The 15,944-nt window shown below is 34.7% G+C and overlaps 1 protein-coding gene and 1 pseudogene across 1 annotated transcript; both read left to right on the top strand.

Annotated features, from left to right (window-relative positions):
* Positions 1–710: 710 nt before the first annotated feature.
* LOC131625319 (uncharacterized) lies at positions 711–1,640 on the top strand. Its single transcript, XM_058896190.1, has one exon. The coding sequence runs from the start codon at positions 711–713 to the stop codon at positions 1,638–1,640; it is 930 nt and encodes a 309-aa protein (XP_058752173.1).
* A 5,176-nt stretch (positions 1,641–6,816) lies between these two features.
* Positions 6,817–7,482, top strand: LOC131625318 (cytochrome P450 71B37-like; annotated as a pseudogene).
* Positions 7,483–15,944: the final 8,462 nt, after the last annotated feature.

Raw genomic sequence — 15,944 nt, 5'->3', positions numbered from 1 at the left:
TTTAACCTAAAATTTATGTAATCAATGCATGAAAACATAGATAATTAACTTTTTTTAAAAAATATTGTGTATATTCAATGCATTGAATATACATATTTTCATTATTAGGAATGCTTAACCAGTGCCCCTGGGGCACTCGTTAGCACGACCCTTAATTTATTAATATAAATCTTATTTTAATCCGAATTTGAGTTAATTATTACTATCCACATGATTTTTTTTAAGAATGAAATATATATATATATATATATATATATATATATATATATAAAATTAATCTGTTTTCTTGGTTATCACCAAAATTGACATAAAAAGTTAGTTAGGATTTGAACTTTGATTCTTAACTCCTGTAATTTTATGTTTTATTTAGAACTAAAATGACGTCTTTAGAACCAAATCTTTCTTTAATAAAAAGATTTGGAAGCGTGATGGGTCGAGGGCGAGGACGACCGAAGAAATCGGTATCAACGCCACTGCAAAATCGCGCCGGAGACCAAGCTCAATCGGAGGTGCTAGTACAAAGTGAAGGTGAGGATTCTGAGGGTAAATCTTCTACGGCTGTTTCCAAAGGGAAGACGAGTGCTGACATTCCATCTGTTAGCAAAACTGAAACCCTAATCACAGGGAAAGAGGAAGTGAATGAGACTGAGAAGCGGAAGCTGTGGGTTGATGTCCTGAGTGATAATTGAAATCCGGCAAAGGGGCTAACCATGGAGTTCATAGCACCTAAGTTGGTGGATGGAGAAATTGAGATTGAAATTGAGGAGAAAGATATTGAATCTGAATTGATCTACTGGGATTCGGCTCTGATTCTGTATGTACTTGGGGGCGAAGTTAGTTTAAACATGCTGAAGCATTACATGGAAAGGATGTGGAATTTTGTACAACTCCCAGAAATGGTGTATCATGAGGAAGGCTACTTCATTCTGAAATTTAGAACTCAGAGCGATAAGGAGGAAGTGCTAATGAAAGGCCCATACACTCTACGAAATATGCCTCTTATGCTTCAAGATTGGAGGCCAGGTTTTAGCTTGAAAGAAGATATGCTTCGTTCACTACCAATCTGGATAAAGTTGCCACTCTTGCCATTGCATCTTTGGGGAGTTAGAAGTTTAAACAAGATTGGTAGCGCTCTGGGCAATCCGCTGGTAACAGATGAATGCACTGCGAGCAAGGCCCGAGTCTCATATGCCCGCATTCTCGTGGAGGTGGATGTTACGCAGGAAATGAGAAACTCTATTAACATCAAGGATGCTGAAGGCAGGAAACTGGTACAACCGGTTGAGTACGAATGGAAACCACTTTTCTGTGGAAAGTGCCAAAAGTTTGGTCACAACTGCAAGGAAAAAGTGGTAAAGAAATGGCAGCCTAAGATTCCACCAACTGAAGTGAAGCTGGATCCTGTACCTGTAGTAAAGGAGACTCCCAAGATTGCTACTCCGGAGGTTATTACTACTGAGGTTATTAGACCTATAGAGGTCAGAATTGAAGACTCAGGAAAAGAATGGGAAACTGTGTTAAATGGAAGAGATGGGGTTAAGAGGAGCATACACAAACAGGTGATTACCAATTGTTGGAATGGGTTTGATGCATTAGGGGACTTGAATAATCCCCTAGTGTATCAGGATTATGCCTCATGATTGTAGCTTGGAACGTACGGGGGATAAATAAAGTTGGAAAGCTACGTGAGGTTAGCTCCCGCCTCAAGAGTCTCAATCCTAGAGTTACTATTTTGCTGGAAACAAGGGTCAAAGAGAATAAAGCACAGGATATCAGGAAACATCTTTTTCATGGAGGTATGTTTGTTGATAATTATGCTAATCACTATAATGGTAGGATCTGGATTAATTGGGATAGCCAGAGATGAATTAACTATTTCCCATCAAGCTGTTAATGCTGATCCCTTGGATAAGTGTAAAGTTCAGAAGATGCAGACATGTACTGAGAAGTTGCTTGCCCTGAATGAACTTGATGAGAAAATTCTGAAGCAAAGATCAAAGATTGAGTGGCTAAAGTTAGGAGATGGCAATAATTCGTACTTTCATGCTACCATTAAAGCTAAACATTCTGCCATAGGTATGCATATGCTTCATAGGGATGATGGTACAGTTATTACAAGTCAGAAAGAGACTGAGCAGACTGTGGTTGATTTCTATAGAGGACTTATGGGTACTGCAGCTATAGAAATCAAACAGGTGGACATTAATGCTATGAGAGAAGGTCCACAACTCACATTTGATCAAAGACAGAGTTTGATTTGCCCTGTTAATGAGGAAGAGGTGACTGTGGCATTAAAGGGTATAGGTGATCTTAAAGCACCAGGGATTGATGGGTTTGGGGCTAAATTTTTCAAAGCTAGCTGGCAGACTATAAAACATGATGTGATGAAAGCTGTAAGGGACTTCTTTGATAAAGGTGACCTATACAAGGCAGTGAACTGTACTATAGTGACCTTGATTCCAAAAAGTGCAGAGGCAAGGACTATTAGGGACTACAGACCTATAGCAGGTTGTACGACCCTGTACAAGATTATCTCTAGGATTCTCACCAGTAGATTGGCAAAAGTAATTGGATCTATCATCAGTCACAATCAGGCAGCCTTTGTACCTGGCCAACAAATACACAATCACATCCTCCTTACATACGAGCTACTGAGAGGCTACACTACAAAGGGAGGGGTTCCTAGATGTATGCTACAGCTAGACCTACAAAAAGCATATGATATGGTTGATTGGGGTGCTCTAGAGATGATAATGAAGGAACTAGGCTTGCCAAATCAATTTATTCACTGGATTATGATCACTGTAAAATCTGTCTCATACAGGTTTAATGTAAATGGTGTCTATACTAGTCATATCCATGCCAAGCGTGGGATAAGACAAGGGGACCCCCTATCCCCTTTGCTTTTTGTCTTTATGATGGAGTACTTACACAGACTCCTCCATAAAATGCAAAGGCATCATGAGTTTAAACACCATCACAAATGCAAGGAGCTGCAACTTACCAATATAACCTTTGCTGACGATGTCCTCATGTTTGCCAGGGCTGATATGCATTCTGTCAGGATGATGTTGCAAGTAATTCAAGAGTTCTCTTCTTCAACGGGTCTGATGATTAATCCAAGGAAATGTAGAGTTTATCTTGGAGGTGCTGATGCGGAGACTTGTCTCAGAATTAAAGCTTTGACAACTTTCCAAGAGGGCACATTACCCTTTAAATACCTTGGCATTCCTATGTCAAGCAAAAGGTTAGAAATACATCAATTCAGTCCCTTAATTGAAAAGATCACAGCCAGAATTACACATTGGAGTAGTAGACTTTTGAGTTATGCGGGGAAAATTCAGCTAGTGAAAAGTGTGTGTTTCTCTACTGCAAATTACTGGCTCCAATGCTTGCCTCTCCCCAAAAATGTTATCCACCATATAGATGCCATCTGTAGATCTTTTGTATGGACAGGTAATGCCTCAATCAGTAGAAAGAGCCCTGTCGCATGGAAAGATGTCTGTAAACCCAGGAAGTTTGGAGGCCTAAACATCATTGACATGCAGATTTGGAATAACTTGACTATGCTGAAACTCTTATGGAATCTTAGCAATAAAAAGGATACCCTGTGGGTGAAATGGATGAACTGCTATTATCTGAAGAACAGAGATATCCTACAGCTTGAGGATAGAGGTCAACACTCATGGATTTTTAAGGCAATTCTGAGACAGAGACAAGCAGTTGCAAATGTACCAAACTGGTCTACTATGGGGCACTTTAGTACCAGACAGATATATAAAAAGTTGAGGGCTACTGAGATTCAAGTACCATGGTTCGGGATTTTCTGTGGGAACAGTGCAAGGCCTATTCCTTGTACTAAAGATTTAAATTTCTTGTTGATTTTCCTAATTGATTTCAAATGTTGTTCAAATTATAGGTGCTTAACGACTAGTGACAAATCCTATTGGACAACCTACAAAACTTTTTATTTTGGTTATTACTTTTGTTGGTTAATTATTTGTTTTAGTTTTGTTGTAAAATTATAAAGTGTGTGTCATTTTGGATTTTAGGTTTTCATTTGGTGTAAACAATGAATATTTGTAGTCCAATGTTTCTATTTGAGAACTTGGGAAAATGTACAATATTTCTGTTTCAGTTCTGTAAAATATGTTCTATATTCTGTGACATAGCGATGTAATACAGGTGCATACGACAATACTAAAAAAAAATCTTATACCCTCCTTTTTTTTTTAAAATCGAGGTTAAAACTTTGAGCTATTACCTCGATTTTATGCAACACCAAGAGGTAATAATTAACGCGCCATCCAGTACTAAAATTAATAAAAATGCAGATTCTGGAGATCGAACTCATGTGCATATAACCTTACCTCTTGGATTTTTAATAACCAAAGGATAAAGTAGTGTTTTTTTTATGACGCTCTATGTTATCTCGTTTCTATAGCTGAGGTTAAATATATTTCGCATCCAAAATAAAATATATATTTTTAAATAATAATTCCTCTACTTAATTCATTATTGATTTTACACTTCATCTATAACTAGAATCTTTTACTGATAAAACTTAAAATAACTTTTTTATGGACACCATAATCAAAAGTTGATGGACCACATATCAAAAGAAACTCCACCAGGCGTCGTATAACATTAGATTATCAGATAACAACAATAATCATTTATTAATTGAAACTTATTTTAGTCCAAATTTGAGTTAATTGCTCCAATCCACATGAACTTTCTTTTAGAAATGGAATAAATATTAGTGTCACACACACATAAATATTTTACAACGTCAAACTATCATCCGTTTGCATAACTTTATAGATTATTAAAGTAAAAATCAAATTTTTTCTAACATTCAACTTCTATGATTAATTAATTGTATAAAATTCTTTTATACTATTAGTGTATTTTCATTAACTTTTTTATTAAATTTGACTGACTCTATTATAAAATTTGTGAAAATTAGATTTTTTTTTCTCATAGATTTATAACGTCGACATATGCATTATTAAACAATGCCTACTTTATCTTATCTGCAATTTCCAAAATTGTGTGGATATCTAAGATTTTATGATATTCAACTAGAGTCTTCATCCAAGTTATATATCTATATATATGTGTATAATTATTCTACATTGAACTTAAGAACCAAAAATGTGCCTTTATTTTCTTACAAATTTACGTCGGATATGATCCCTCGATTTTTAAGAAAACCGAGATAAAAACTCTCTAAGTTTTTTATTCCTTTTAGAACCAAAAAGACGCATTTATTTTTTATAGATTTTACATCGGATATGTTCCCTCGATTTTTAAGAAAACCGAGATAAAAACTCTCTAAATTTTTTATTCTTTCAGAGTTAATGTTAAGTCTATCTCATTCACTTTTTGAGTCCTAGTAAACTAAAGATTGTTCTTCTCCAGCCAACAAAAGACACCATTGTTCTCCAATGAGGATGGAAGAACACCATTCTTTTTGAGCCCTGCTCTCTCATGACATTTGATACATGTCACCACCAATTACAAAAAGGAAAAAACACAATTTATCTTGGTCGGACATCTAAAATTTCTAAGACCTAATCATCCATACCGTAGACTATAGAAGGGTTTTAATGGAGATAAAGAGTTTGATATCGCTCCAAAGCCCTTAACCGGGAATGAAGTTTATAAAAGACAATAACAAATTAATGTTGTCATTGGAAAGAAACAAAAAAAACTTGTGGAGAAAAATATTTAAAGAAAGAAGTTGGTGTTCTTTGATCTTTCATACTGGTCTAGTCTTGATGTAAGACATTGTCTTGATGTGATGCATGTGGAGAAAAATATATGTGGTAATTTCATTGAAACACTTCTCAATAATAAATGCAAGACAAAGGATACTAAGAAATCTCGTGAAGATATTGTAGTGATGGGTATACAACAATACTAGTCTATTTTCCTCCAGCATGTCACACTCTATCTAAAAAAGAAAAAATAGTTTTTGTGATTGTTTGCAGGGTATCAAAGTTCTCCAAGGATACTCATCAAATATGAAGAAACTTGTGTCAATGAATGATCTCAAGTTTATTTGGCTTAATATCTCATGATCGTCATGTCTTGATGCAACAACTTCTACCACTGGCTATCTTTGACATTATGGTTGACTTAGTTGTTCATCTAGTAAGGGAGAATATAATTTGTGGTCTAGTTTATTTACAGTGGATGTATCTGGTAGAGCGATACATGAAGGTTTTTAAAGGTTATACAAAGAATCATCACCGTTTGGAAGCTTCACTACAACAAATAATACATTTCATGACGGAATATTTCACGTCATCCAACAAAAGTTGAAGTGTAAACCATAAACGCGTCACGTTTTAATTTTTTAAATAAAAAATTCCATATATTCCCTCGATTGTGCTGGAAACCTAGGGGGAAAGTATTTAGAAGAAGCCTCTTCGAATCCTAGCAACTACATTTTAACACCTTATAATTTTTTTAAAAATTTATTTATGACCTATTACCTCGATTTTAATGAAAACCACGGGGTAAAGTATTTAGAGGACATGTCTTCGAATCCCAAAAACTACACTTTATCACCTTTTAGTTTTTTTTAACAGAAATTTACCCCTCAATTTTTGTTAAAAATCGAGGTACAAATTAGCGTAGTTTTAAAATTTTAAAAAATGCAGTTGCTGGGGATCGAACCCATGACAAATATCACCTTAAAAAAATATAAAAATTTTTTTATGACCTATTACCTCGGATTTTTTAAAAATAGAGGGGTAAAGTAGCGTATTTTATTTTTTAAAATATTTTTATTTACGACCAATTTGAAATCCAAGAGTAATTAAAAAAGTGCAACAAGAGATTCGAAATTCAACATCCAAAAAAGAATTTTTAGATGTAGATGATATACAAAATTTCATCTATTTGAAAGCAGTGATAAAAGAGACATTGAGATTGTATTTACCAGCCCCATTGCTTGTGCCAAGAGAATCGAGAGAAGAGTGCATCATAGGTGGTTATCAAATTCCTGCAAAGACGATAGTTTATGTGAATGCTTGGGAAATTCAAAGAGACCCTAAGATTTGGAAAGATCCGGAAGAGTTTTATCCGGAGAGATTCTTAGAAAGTTCTATTAATTTTCTCGGGCAAGATTTTGAACTAATTCTCTTTGGAGTTGGCCGTAGAATTTGTCCAGGTATGTCTATGGGAGTTGCATCATTAGAACTTATTCTTGCCAATCTTTTATACTCCTTTGATTGGGAATTGCCACATGGATTGTTAAAATAAGATATTGATACCGAAAGGTGGCCAGGACTCACTCAACACAAGAAGAATCATCTTTGCCTTGCAGCAAAGTTTCCTATGTAGATGTGATTTATATGAGTTTTTATAATATGGTATAAAAGTTGAAGAACTTGATGATCAATCAATTATATATGATGTATCTATTATATATTTTCTTTGACAATGAAAATTATAATTTTCAACAAATAATTTTGATGATCAATCTAAGACGACTATAATTTGATCCTTTTGAGTTTTAAGTTGGTAGATTTAAAGTTCAAGTGTTAAAGATTGTCTTGCAACAAAGACTGTGTTACAAGAAACTTAACAAAAAATAATGTATAAAAATATATAAATGAATCTACTTGCTAGAAAATAATGCACAAACTTAAACTATGAAAATTGTAAGAGCTTTGCTGTGTTAACACGGTTTTTTTTACACTGTATCTACACTGTAATTTATCACAACACAGCAAAACAACTTTGCACAAAAATCAAGAGAAGATAAATTATTATAAAATGAAAAGTGTATGTTTTACATACACATCTACGGTGTAGGTGTTAAAATGGTGTAAATATATCTTTTCCATAATGTAAATAGGATTGTGAATAGGAGTTCTTCAATTTTTTTTATAATAAAGTCCGATCAAAAATATAATTGTTGAGGGTAGTTCAGCATTGACATTTTCCATTAGCCATTAAAAAAAATCAAAGTTTATTGAAATACATAAAAAAAAACTTAGTTATTATCTTTTTTTTTATTTATAAATCTCCATGTCACTGTACCTGTATATCCTTAGAGGGATTTGTTGTTGCACATCCTCATCTTATACGGGGGAAATCCTTATACATTTGTGTTTTGATTTTTTGTTTAATCACTTTCGTATTCTATCTTTGTGTCTCTCTCATAGATTACTCACACATAATTCATATCTTTTAACATGCATAAACCTTTTGATTATATTTGAACTTGATCAAAATGTTATTAGTCAAGTCTATGAATTTCTGGAATAAAAGTATTGCACGTTCTTTTCAAAACACGTGCAAAGAAAAATGTTAAAAACATGAAAAATCAATTTTTGAGATATTTATTCGAATCAATCATTTACAAATGTAATTTGATTCAAATCAAATAGAAAAGAAATCACCAAAAACTTTCTAAAATCGTTTGATTCGAATCAGGGTCATCACATGATTCGAAACAGACCTTTTTTCTATCACCTCAGTCCAAATTGATTCAAATCACTCCTTACAGATAACTTAAATCATGCAAGCTTTTTGGTTTTTCATTTGATTCTGGAACAATTGATTCGAATAAAAAATTGCACGTGATTAGAATCACGTGGCCTGTGATTCGAATCATACTCTGCACTTGATCCGAATCAACTACAAATGGGTCAAATTTTCAGTTTTTCTTATTCCACTCACTTCCTCATTTGAAAAATTACATGCTTAGACTTTTATTCGAATCTAACCAATTTTTTCAATATTTTGTTTGCTTCATCTCAAGCACATATATAAGCTTCAAGTCAACTTTTTCACAACACGAATGCATAATCATTTGTGAAAGTTCTCATAATTGTTTGTGAAATTTCTGTCAAAATCAACCACTTCTTGGAAACTCTTGCAATCGGAATTCTTTCACCTCAACCTCATTTATTTTCACATCTTAATCATGACTGGATGCTAATTGATTGGGGGAGAAGTTTTCTTAAAACTAATCATTCTTGGAAATTTGTTCAAACAGTTTCAGGTTATTGCAAGATTGAGTTTGTTGTCACAGGTGCTTACAAATTCCAGTGAAAAGAAGAAGGTCTTATCTCCAGAATTGTCTTAGTAGTGATAGTTTGGAAGGCTACAAATAAGGTGAAGCAACATTGGTGTTATCGGAAGATTGGAAACATTAATCGAGTGAAGATTGTGCATAAGGGGTTTGGCAGTTGGCCATTTATACAAGTCAAGATTTGGAATCGAAGTTTTATTGTCCTCAGCATTATTACAGATAAGTGATTTTATGAACTCTTTGTATATTTGTCAAAATCTAGTGGAATTATGCATGTACTTTCAATAGTGCACAGAGAGTAATGCAAGGACAAAAGAGTCGAATCTCTTTAAATGGTTGTGCCATCTCTCTCTCTCTCTCTCTCTCTCTCTCTCATTTGCATTTCGTAGAACATATGTGCTTAGGTTTACATTTTGGTAATAGCAATTTAATTAGGAAAGCTTAGGTTTTGTTGGAATCGGAAAACCATTAAGAGCTATAGTGGTGATTAAAATTTGCGAAACATCGTGCTTTTTAGAATTCGACTTAATTGATTCAATTGCATACATTGTGTTTCCTCAACTAATCATTACGATATTTGTAAATTGATTAGGGTTGCTACCTAATAATTTTCTATTGAGTATAATTTTACATTTTCACTCTATAAATCTTCTGCGTGCAAACTCTAAAAAACCACCGATTATTCTTATTTGAAGAATCAGTTAAATTTTTGTTTTTTAGTCTATTCACTCCTCCCCCTCTAGAATATTTTCTAATTCCATATTCACACCCAATCAATTATGAATATGCACCAATTATCAGTTAAAAAAAATACGTGGTGTGTTGTCATCGAAGGACCTTTCATCTCCACGGGTGTTGATGGTGTTGTAAAACTTCCTAAGGATTGGACGGATGATAAAACTGTTGAAAGTATATTGGAGTACTTTTAGTTTATAGTTTCCACAAGGATTGGTGCGATATCACCGCCGTTCTATAGTTTATGTTGTTTGAGTTAAAGTTACTTTGAGTTTGGTTTGGTAAAAGATCATTCACAAATTTAGTAGCAAAGAGTAAAATTAGGAAAGTTTTAAGTTTAAAGAAAAATATCAAGACTTGATTAAATCGACCTAAAATTGTATGTCTTCCTACAAACATGCGTATGAAGTCGTTATCAATCAATACTTCACGTATCGTTCGTCTATACCGTTCGTTTCTGCAACGTTATAGCAAGGTTTACTTTATTGTTTAACCAACGATTTCTCAACCGATTGAACAATACAAATAACATTTATAAACCGATACAAAGCGATTATCAACCATTAATTCTATGTCTAGACTTAATGTTTGATAGATGATAGAGTTAGATCAAGATTGAAATATTTTTTTTCACAAACATTTTAACCATAGAAATTCAAGAATAAACAAATTAGATCATCTATACTGATTAATAACTAGTTCATACACAATATTCATAAGAAAAACATACAAAAAGTAAGGAAGATTACATCAAAGTCTTGACACGAAAAGTGTTTAGCTATCCATTGACATGGTAGCTTGCACAAGAAGGAAGGAAGAATAGCAAGCATCAACGGTGATTTCTCGATGATCAATGCTTCGATTCTTCGATTCTATGTTGCAATACTGAAATTAGGGTTCTTTGGCTCTTAAAATGGTGCAACCCCTTCAAAAACAGAACTGACCCTTAAATTAATACAAAAATCAGAATCTGTCTAGAGCGCGTCGCGCGCTCTATCTCGCGTCACGAGCCCTTCATTAATGATCAAACCGCCCTAAAGCTCGCATCACGCGCTCCTCTGCTCGCGACGCGCGGAAGTCACTGGATTTTGAACTTTATTTTCTCTTACAGCGCACGGCGCGCGCTCCAGCTCGCGACGCGTCGTTGAGCAAGATTTTGAAACTTTGTCTTTGCAATTGGTTCATCAATCCAAGCCTCAAATTCCATCCAAAAAAGAAAACCTGCACAAAAATCACTAGAAAATAGATTAACAGAAAACGAAAGCTTAATAAACTAAACTACTATTATTTACTTCAAAATAAACGGGGATCCATGAATATGCGATAAAAATAATCGGAAGGTACCAAATATAAGAGCAAATATTAACACAATTTGACACCTAACAGAAACCAAAGAGGTTTCATATGATTTAAAAGCGAGAAATATACTTATAGCTGCTCTAAGAACTAAAGTATTCTACTCGATCTCACATCATACGAGTGCTAAAGGTATGTGGGACGCTCTCCAAATTCTTTATGTGGGTATGAACGACGTCAAGGATTCTAAAGTCAATATGTTTACAGAGGAGTTCAAATTGTTTCATATGGAACCCGAAGAATCCATGGAATGCATGCAAACTAGATTCCTCCACTTAATCAACAAATTAAGCAACTTGGATAAAACCTATTCCAACAAAGATTGCGCTAACAAAATATTAAGGTCTATGTGCAGGGAGTGGCAACCAAAGTTTACCGCTATCAAGGAAGCAAATGAACTTAGTACTTTGGACATTACAAAGCTATTTGGAAAAGTAGCCGAGCATTAAAATAGGATGAAACTACTCGCCGTTAGCGAAGTAAGGTCGAAAACTACAGAGAAAGGAAAATAAGAGAAACAGGATCTTTCTCTGAAAGCTCCATCATCTAAAACTAGTAAATCAAAGGAAGAAGATGTCAATTTTGACGAAGAAGCTCCTAAGAAAAAGGAGATGAGTTTATTCATCAAGTGCTACAATAGATATTTGAGAAAGAACAAGCTCAAACACACAGGTTTAATAAACTTTACAAACACTCACCCGCCTAAGAAAGAACACAAGAAAAAGGATGATGATATTACGTGTTACGAGTGCGATAAATCAGGTCATTGTAGAACAACATACCCTAGTCTCACCAAACATCATAAAAATAAGGTTTAGGGTTAAATAAGTTTATGGTCCCTCTAAATATCTCAAACTTCGTTTTTGGTCCCTAAAAAAATTTCCTTCGAAGAATGGTCCTCATAAAGTTTTCTGTCCACACTTTTGGTCCCTCATGTCTAACGCTGTTAAGAGAAGTTGACATGGCACGCCACGTGGCAATACCAGAGTGGCAATATGCTGACGTGTCATGCCACGTGGCCAAGGTCAACAGCACACTTGAACCCATTAAACTTCGTAGCTAATCTGTAGCTAAAATCGTAGCTAATTTGTAGCAAATTAATTTCAAAATTTTTAGTTTTAAAAGAATGCAGTATGTTTATGTTGATAAACCACAATTTCTTTGTTGACAAATGACAAATTAATTTCAATTGAATCTCTCTCAAATGCTTATAAGAGTTGAAAATAGGCATGACCAAGCTCACAGAGATGTTGCAAGTTTTGATTGCTAGAGAGGAGCCACCTCAAAGAACTGTTGTCTCAGAAGTTACTAATGTTGTTACTGACCCTCAGCCTAACCAAAGGACCACAACTACATGGCTAGAGTTTTATTTGCCTTCGAATTATTCTCCACCTTTTGCCACTACCGTGTCATACCCCAATTTTTGACCCTAAGATCCTACGTCAATTGCATTCAATCATCAATCAAGAGCACCATTGTGAAGCTTTATCTTTGATACTGTGATTATCTCTGAGGGGAATTATCGAGCATTTATAGCCTTTTATTTGTTTATACTAACCAAAAATCAAAAAAATATATGTTTTGTCTCTTTTGTTTATATTTTACAGGTAAAAGATCGGGCAAAAATCAAAACAGTGCAAGAAAACAATTTTTGAAAATTTGAAGGTGGAAATCGATTTACCCCTGTGGGAAATCGATTTCCTGTGCGCAAAATTCAAAAAAATATAAGGAGGGAAGCTTGACATCATTTTGGCACCTTTTTATTTGATCATTTTATCAATTTTCCACCTCATCAAAATTAACCCCTTCATTAAACCCACTTAAACCTCATTTTACCATTTTTTACCATTTAAATTCCACTTAAATACCAATTAACCACAAATTAATTACCAAACACAAAAATACCAAACTACCACTACTCTTGCTCCAATTCTATAAATAGAGACCTCTACTCTCACATTTCTCAAGCTTTGAGAGCCAACAAACCCCTTGCAATTTCTCTCCTCATCCCTACCAAATTCACCAAAGCTCTTTGTTCTTTCATAAAGTTTGTGAGTCACACCTTGAACCTCACAAACTTTGAGCTAAGCCACCTTTCATTTCACTCTTTTTTCTTCAATTGTTGAGAGATCAAGATTTGTGTTGGTGATTATTGAAGTGGATCTAAGTTTTGTTCAAGAATTGGTAATTTTCATCATCCTTTTTCATCTACCATAATGTGATTCTTTTGTGCTTGTATGTGATGCATCTTTGATGCTATATTGGTCCTATTTGATGGTGATTTGATGGAAAATTTGTGCTCCAATGGATATGTGATCATAAGGTGTTTGTATGTTTGCCTAACTCAAGTTTTATAGTTCATAATGCTGTTTTTTTGAAAACTGTGCGCAGGAAATCGATTTCCTACAGAGGGAAATCGATTTCCACTCTGTTTTTTGCGCCAGAATTGAACTTTGCACTCAGGAAATCGATTTCCTACGGAGGTAAATCGATTTCCAGTGTGGTAGAATGCTTTTTTTGCCTTTTTTATGCTTGTTTTGGCTTCCTTCTTCCTCCACTTCATTAATATCATTGGATCTAGGATGTTGATAGGTTTGAAATGACTAAATCCATAATATTAGATGAATGATATTAATGATAGTGTGAGTTGTTTATCTTTTATGAGTTTATTCTTCTTCTCCTTTTTTCTTTTGATCGATGAAAGTCTTAACGCCTTGTGAATTCTTATGGATTCTTAGTAAAGACTAGATCGTTACCTATTTTCTTTTCGTGCGGTATTGCTTTCGGAGAATGATCTACATATCACTTCTCTCGCATGCATTAGCACATATAGTTTTGACAGGCCTCGTTGTAGGATGATTTCTACATAAATCACTTGGCAATCTGCTTAACATAGCGCAATATTTCATGTCCCGAATAAAAAAGATCAAATATGGAAGAGAATTGTATGCGGTTGATTTAAGACTTATAGAAATTTATCGTGTAGTCGCTATGATTTTATCAAGCTTCTGATAAAGTTCCATTGAATTTAAATCCGAGAACATCCTTCACTCACCATCGATCTTTCTTACTAACTTTGATAACATACTTGACAAGTTTCAAGATGGTTATCTTTAACATCTAACAACTAACTTTAATTTCCGCACTTTATTATACCGCTCTTTATATTTCTCGCTTTATCGCTTTATTTTATCATTTCATCATATTTACATTCCACTATTTTTCCTTTGCCCATTTGGACGTTTATATTCCGCTATTTTCTCTTTGTCCATTTGGACATATGTTTATGTTTCCGCCATTTTCTCTTTGTCCACTTGGACCATACTTTACTTTTATGCTAAAACACTAATAAATAACGAAAAATCTAAAAAAACACATAAGGCTCTCTTTTGGACTATTGGTTACTATCCCTAGCATTTTGGAGATTCGGACTTATGGACTTAGTGCCTCTGGACCCTTATTCTGTTGTTACTCTGCTGTTATTCTGTCTGTCTGGCATTGGATTGTTGTCTGTTTGTATGTGCAGGTATTTCCTTGAAATCCCTTGACGGTTAATTCCAAGGCATTGACATAAGGATTTTACCCGAAAACAGCCGTTACTCTGCCCGATTTTTGTCAGAATTTTAATGTGTTCTGGATCCCCAAGTGATAATGTGTTGGTTTAGTATTGATATTCCAAAGGATGGGAAATCTACCTTGACTCACAATGTCAAGTGTTGGCTTCTTATTTCGGTTAGACCGTTCTTTTCCTTAGCTTTTATTTTACGCAATAGGATGGCCTCTTCATCCCCTCCCCTTCTTTAATTTTCAAAATCTTCTCTCTTTTTCCAAAACATTCTTATGTTTGCAAACCTTTTCAAAACCTTTTTCTTAAAAAATATCTTTCGCCCTTAGTGGCCTTTTCCTCTTTTCTTCAAAAGTTTAGACACTATTAATTGTCGAAACAAGTGGTTATACCCCATGATTTTGAAATTGATTGATATAATGAGATCTTTTCCGCGTGAGAGAGCTAGTGGCATACTCGTTGATTTTATCCGAGTTGGAGCCCTTCTTTCATTTGCGATGCAAAAAACTCATTTGTTCTCATGCTCAAGATCAATGGCTGAGTATTTCTCTCCGACGACGATAAAGTGTTTATTCGTTTTTTAAAACGTTTTCCCCTTTTAAGCGGAACTACATTAGCTCTGACTTCTCCATTGCACCGAGGAGGTATGTAGGCACAAGGCTTAATGTCTTGCCGAGCTTATTTTAAAAATAAAACAAACCCTTTTTAGCACACACGACACAGATTTTCAAAAAGGTTCCTGTGGAGTACCACAGATATGAGGGGTGCTTAAAACCTTCCCCTTGTATAAACAACACCCGTACCTAAGATCTCTTCTTTTTGTTTTAAAAACAAACTTTGGGTTTTATTCGTTCTTTTCCCTTTTCCTTTGGAAACAATAAAGCGCGGTGGCGACTTTCACTGAAATATTGAGTCGAGTCAATTCCATGGCTTCGATCTCAGATTTTCCCCGCTACATACTGCTATGATTGGCCAATCTTCTCAACCGGTGTTTCAAGCTCCTGTATTCACTGAACCTCATCCTGTTGTTCATACCACTGCACAAATTATCCGAGATCCTTATGAAAATCCTCTCTTTGAGCATCATGTTGCTGATGTCCAAAGTGAAAGTCAAGAAGATGCTATTGAACATGAAGGTTTCCAAGAACAGTTTCAAACTTTAGAAAAGAGATTGAGGGCCATGGAAGGTAATAAGTTCTTTAGCATTGATGCTGGCAACATGTGCTTAGTTTC

This window comes from Vicia villosa, unplaced genomic scaffold (assembly GCF_029867415.1).
Source record: "Vicia villosa cultivar HV-30 ecotype Madison, WI unplaced genomic scaffold, Vvil1.0 ctg.000205F_1_1, whole genome shotgun sequence".
Classification (NCBI taxonomy): domain Eukaryota; kingdom Viridiplantae; phylum Streptophyta; class Magnoliopsida; order Fabales; family Fabaceae; genus Vicia; species Vicia villosa.
Note: the sequence above shows the minus strand (reverse complement) of the source record. Positions and strands in the feature narration are given on the sequence as shown.

What these genes read in the sequence shown, in the direction of transcription:
- LOC131625319 (XM_058896190.1), top strand. Translation starts at nt 711, where the DNA reads ATGGAGTTCATAGCACCTAAGTTGGTGGATGGAGAAATTGAGATTGAA.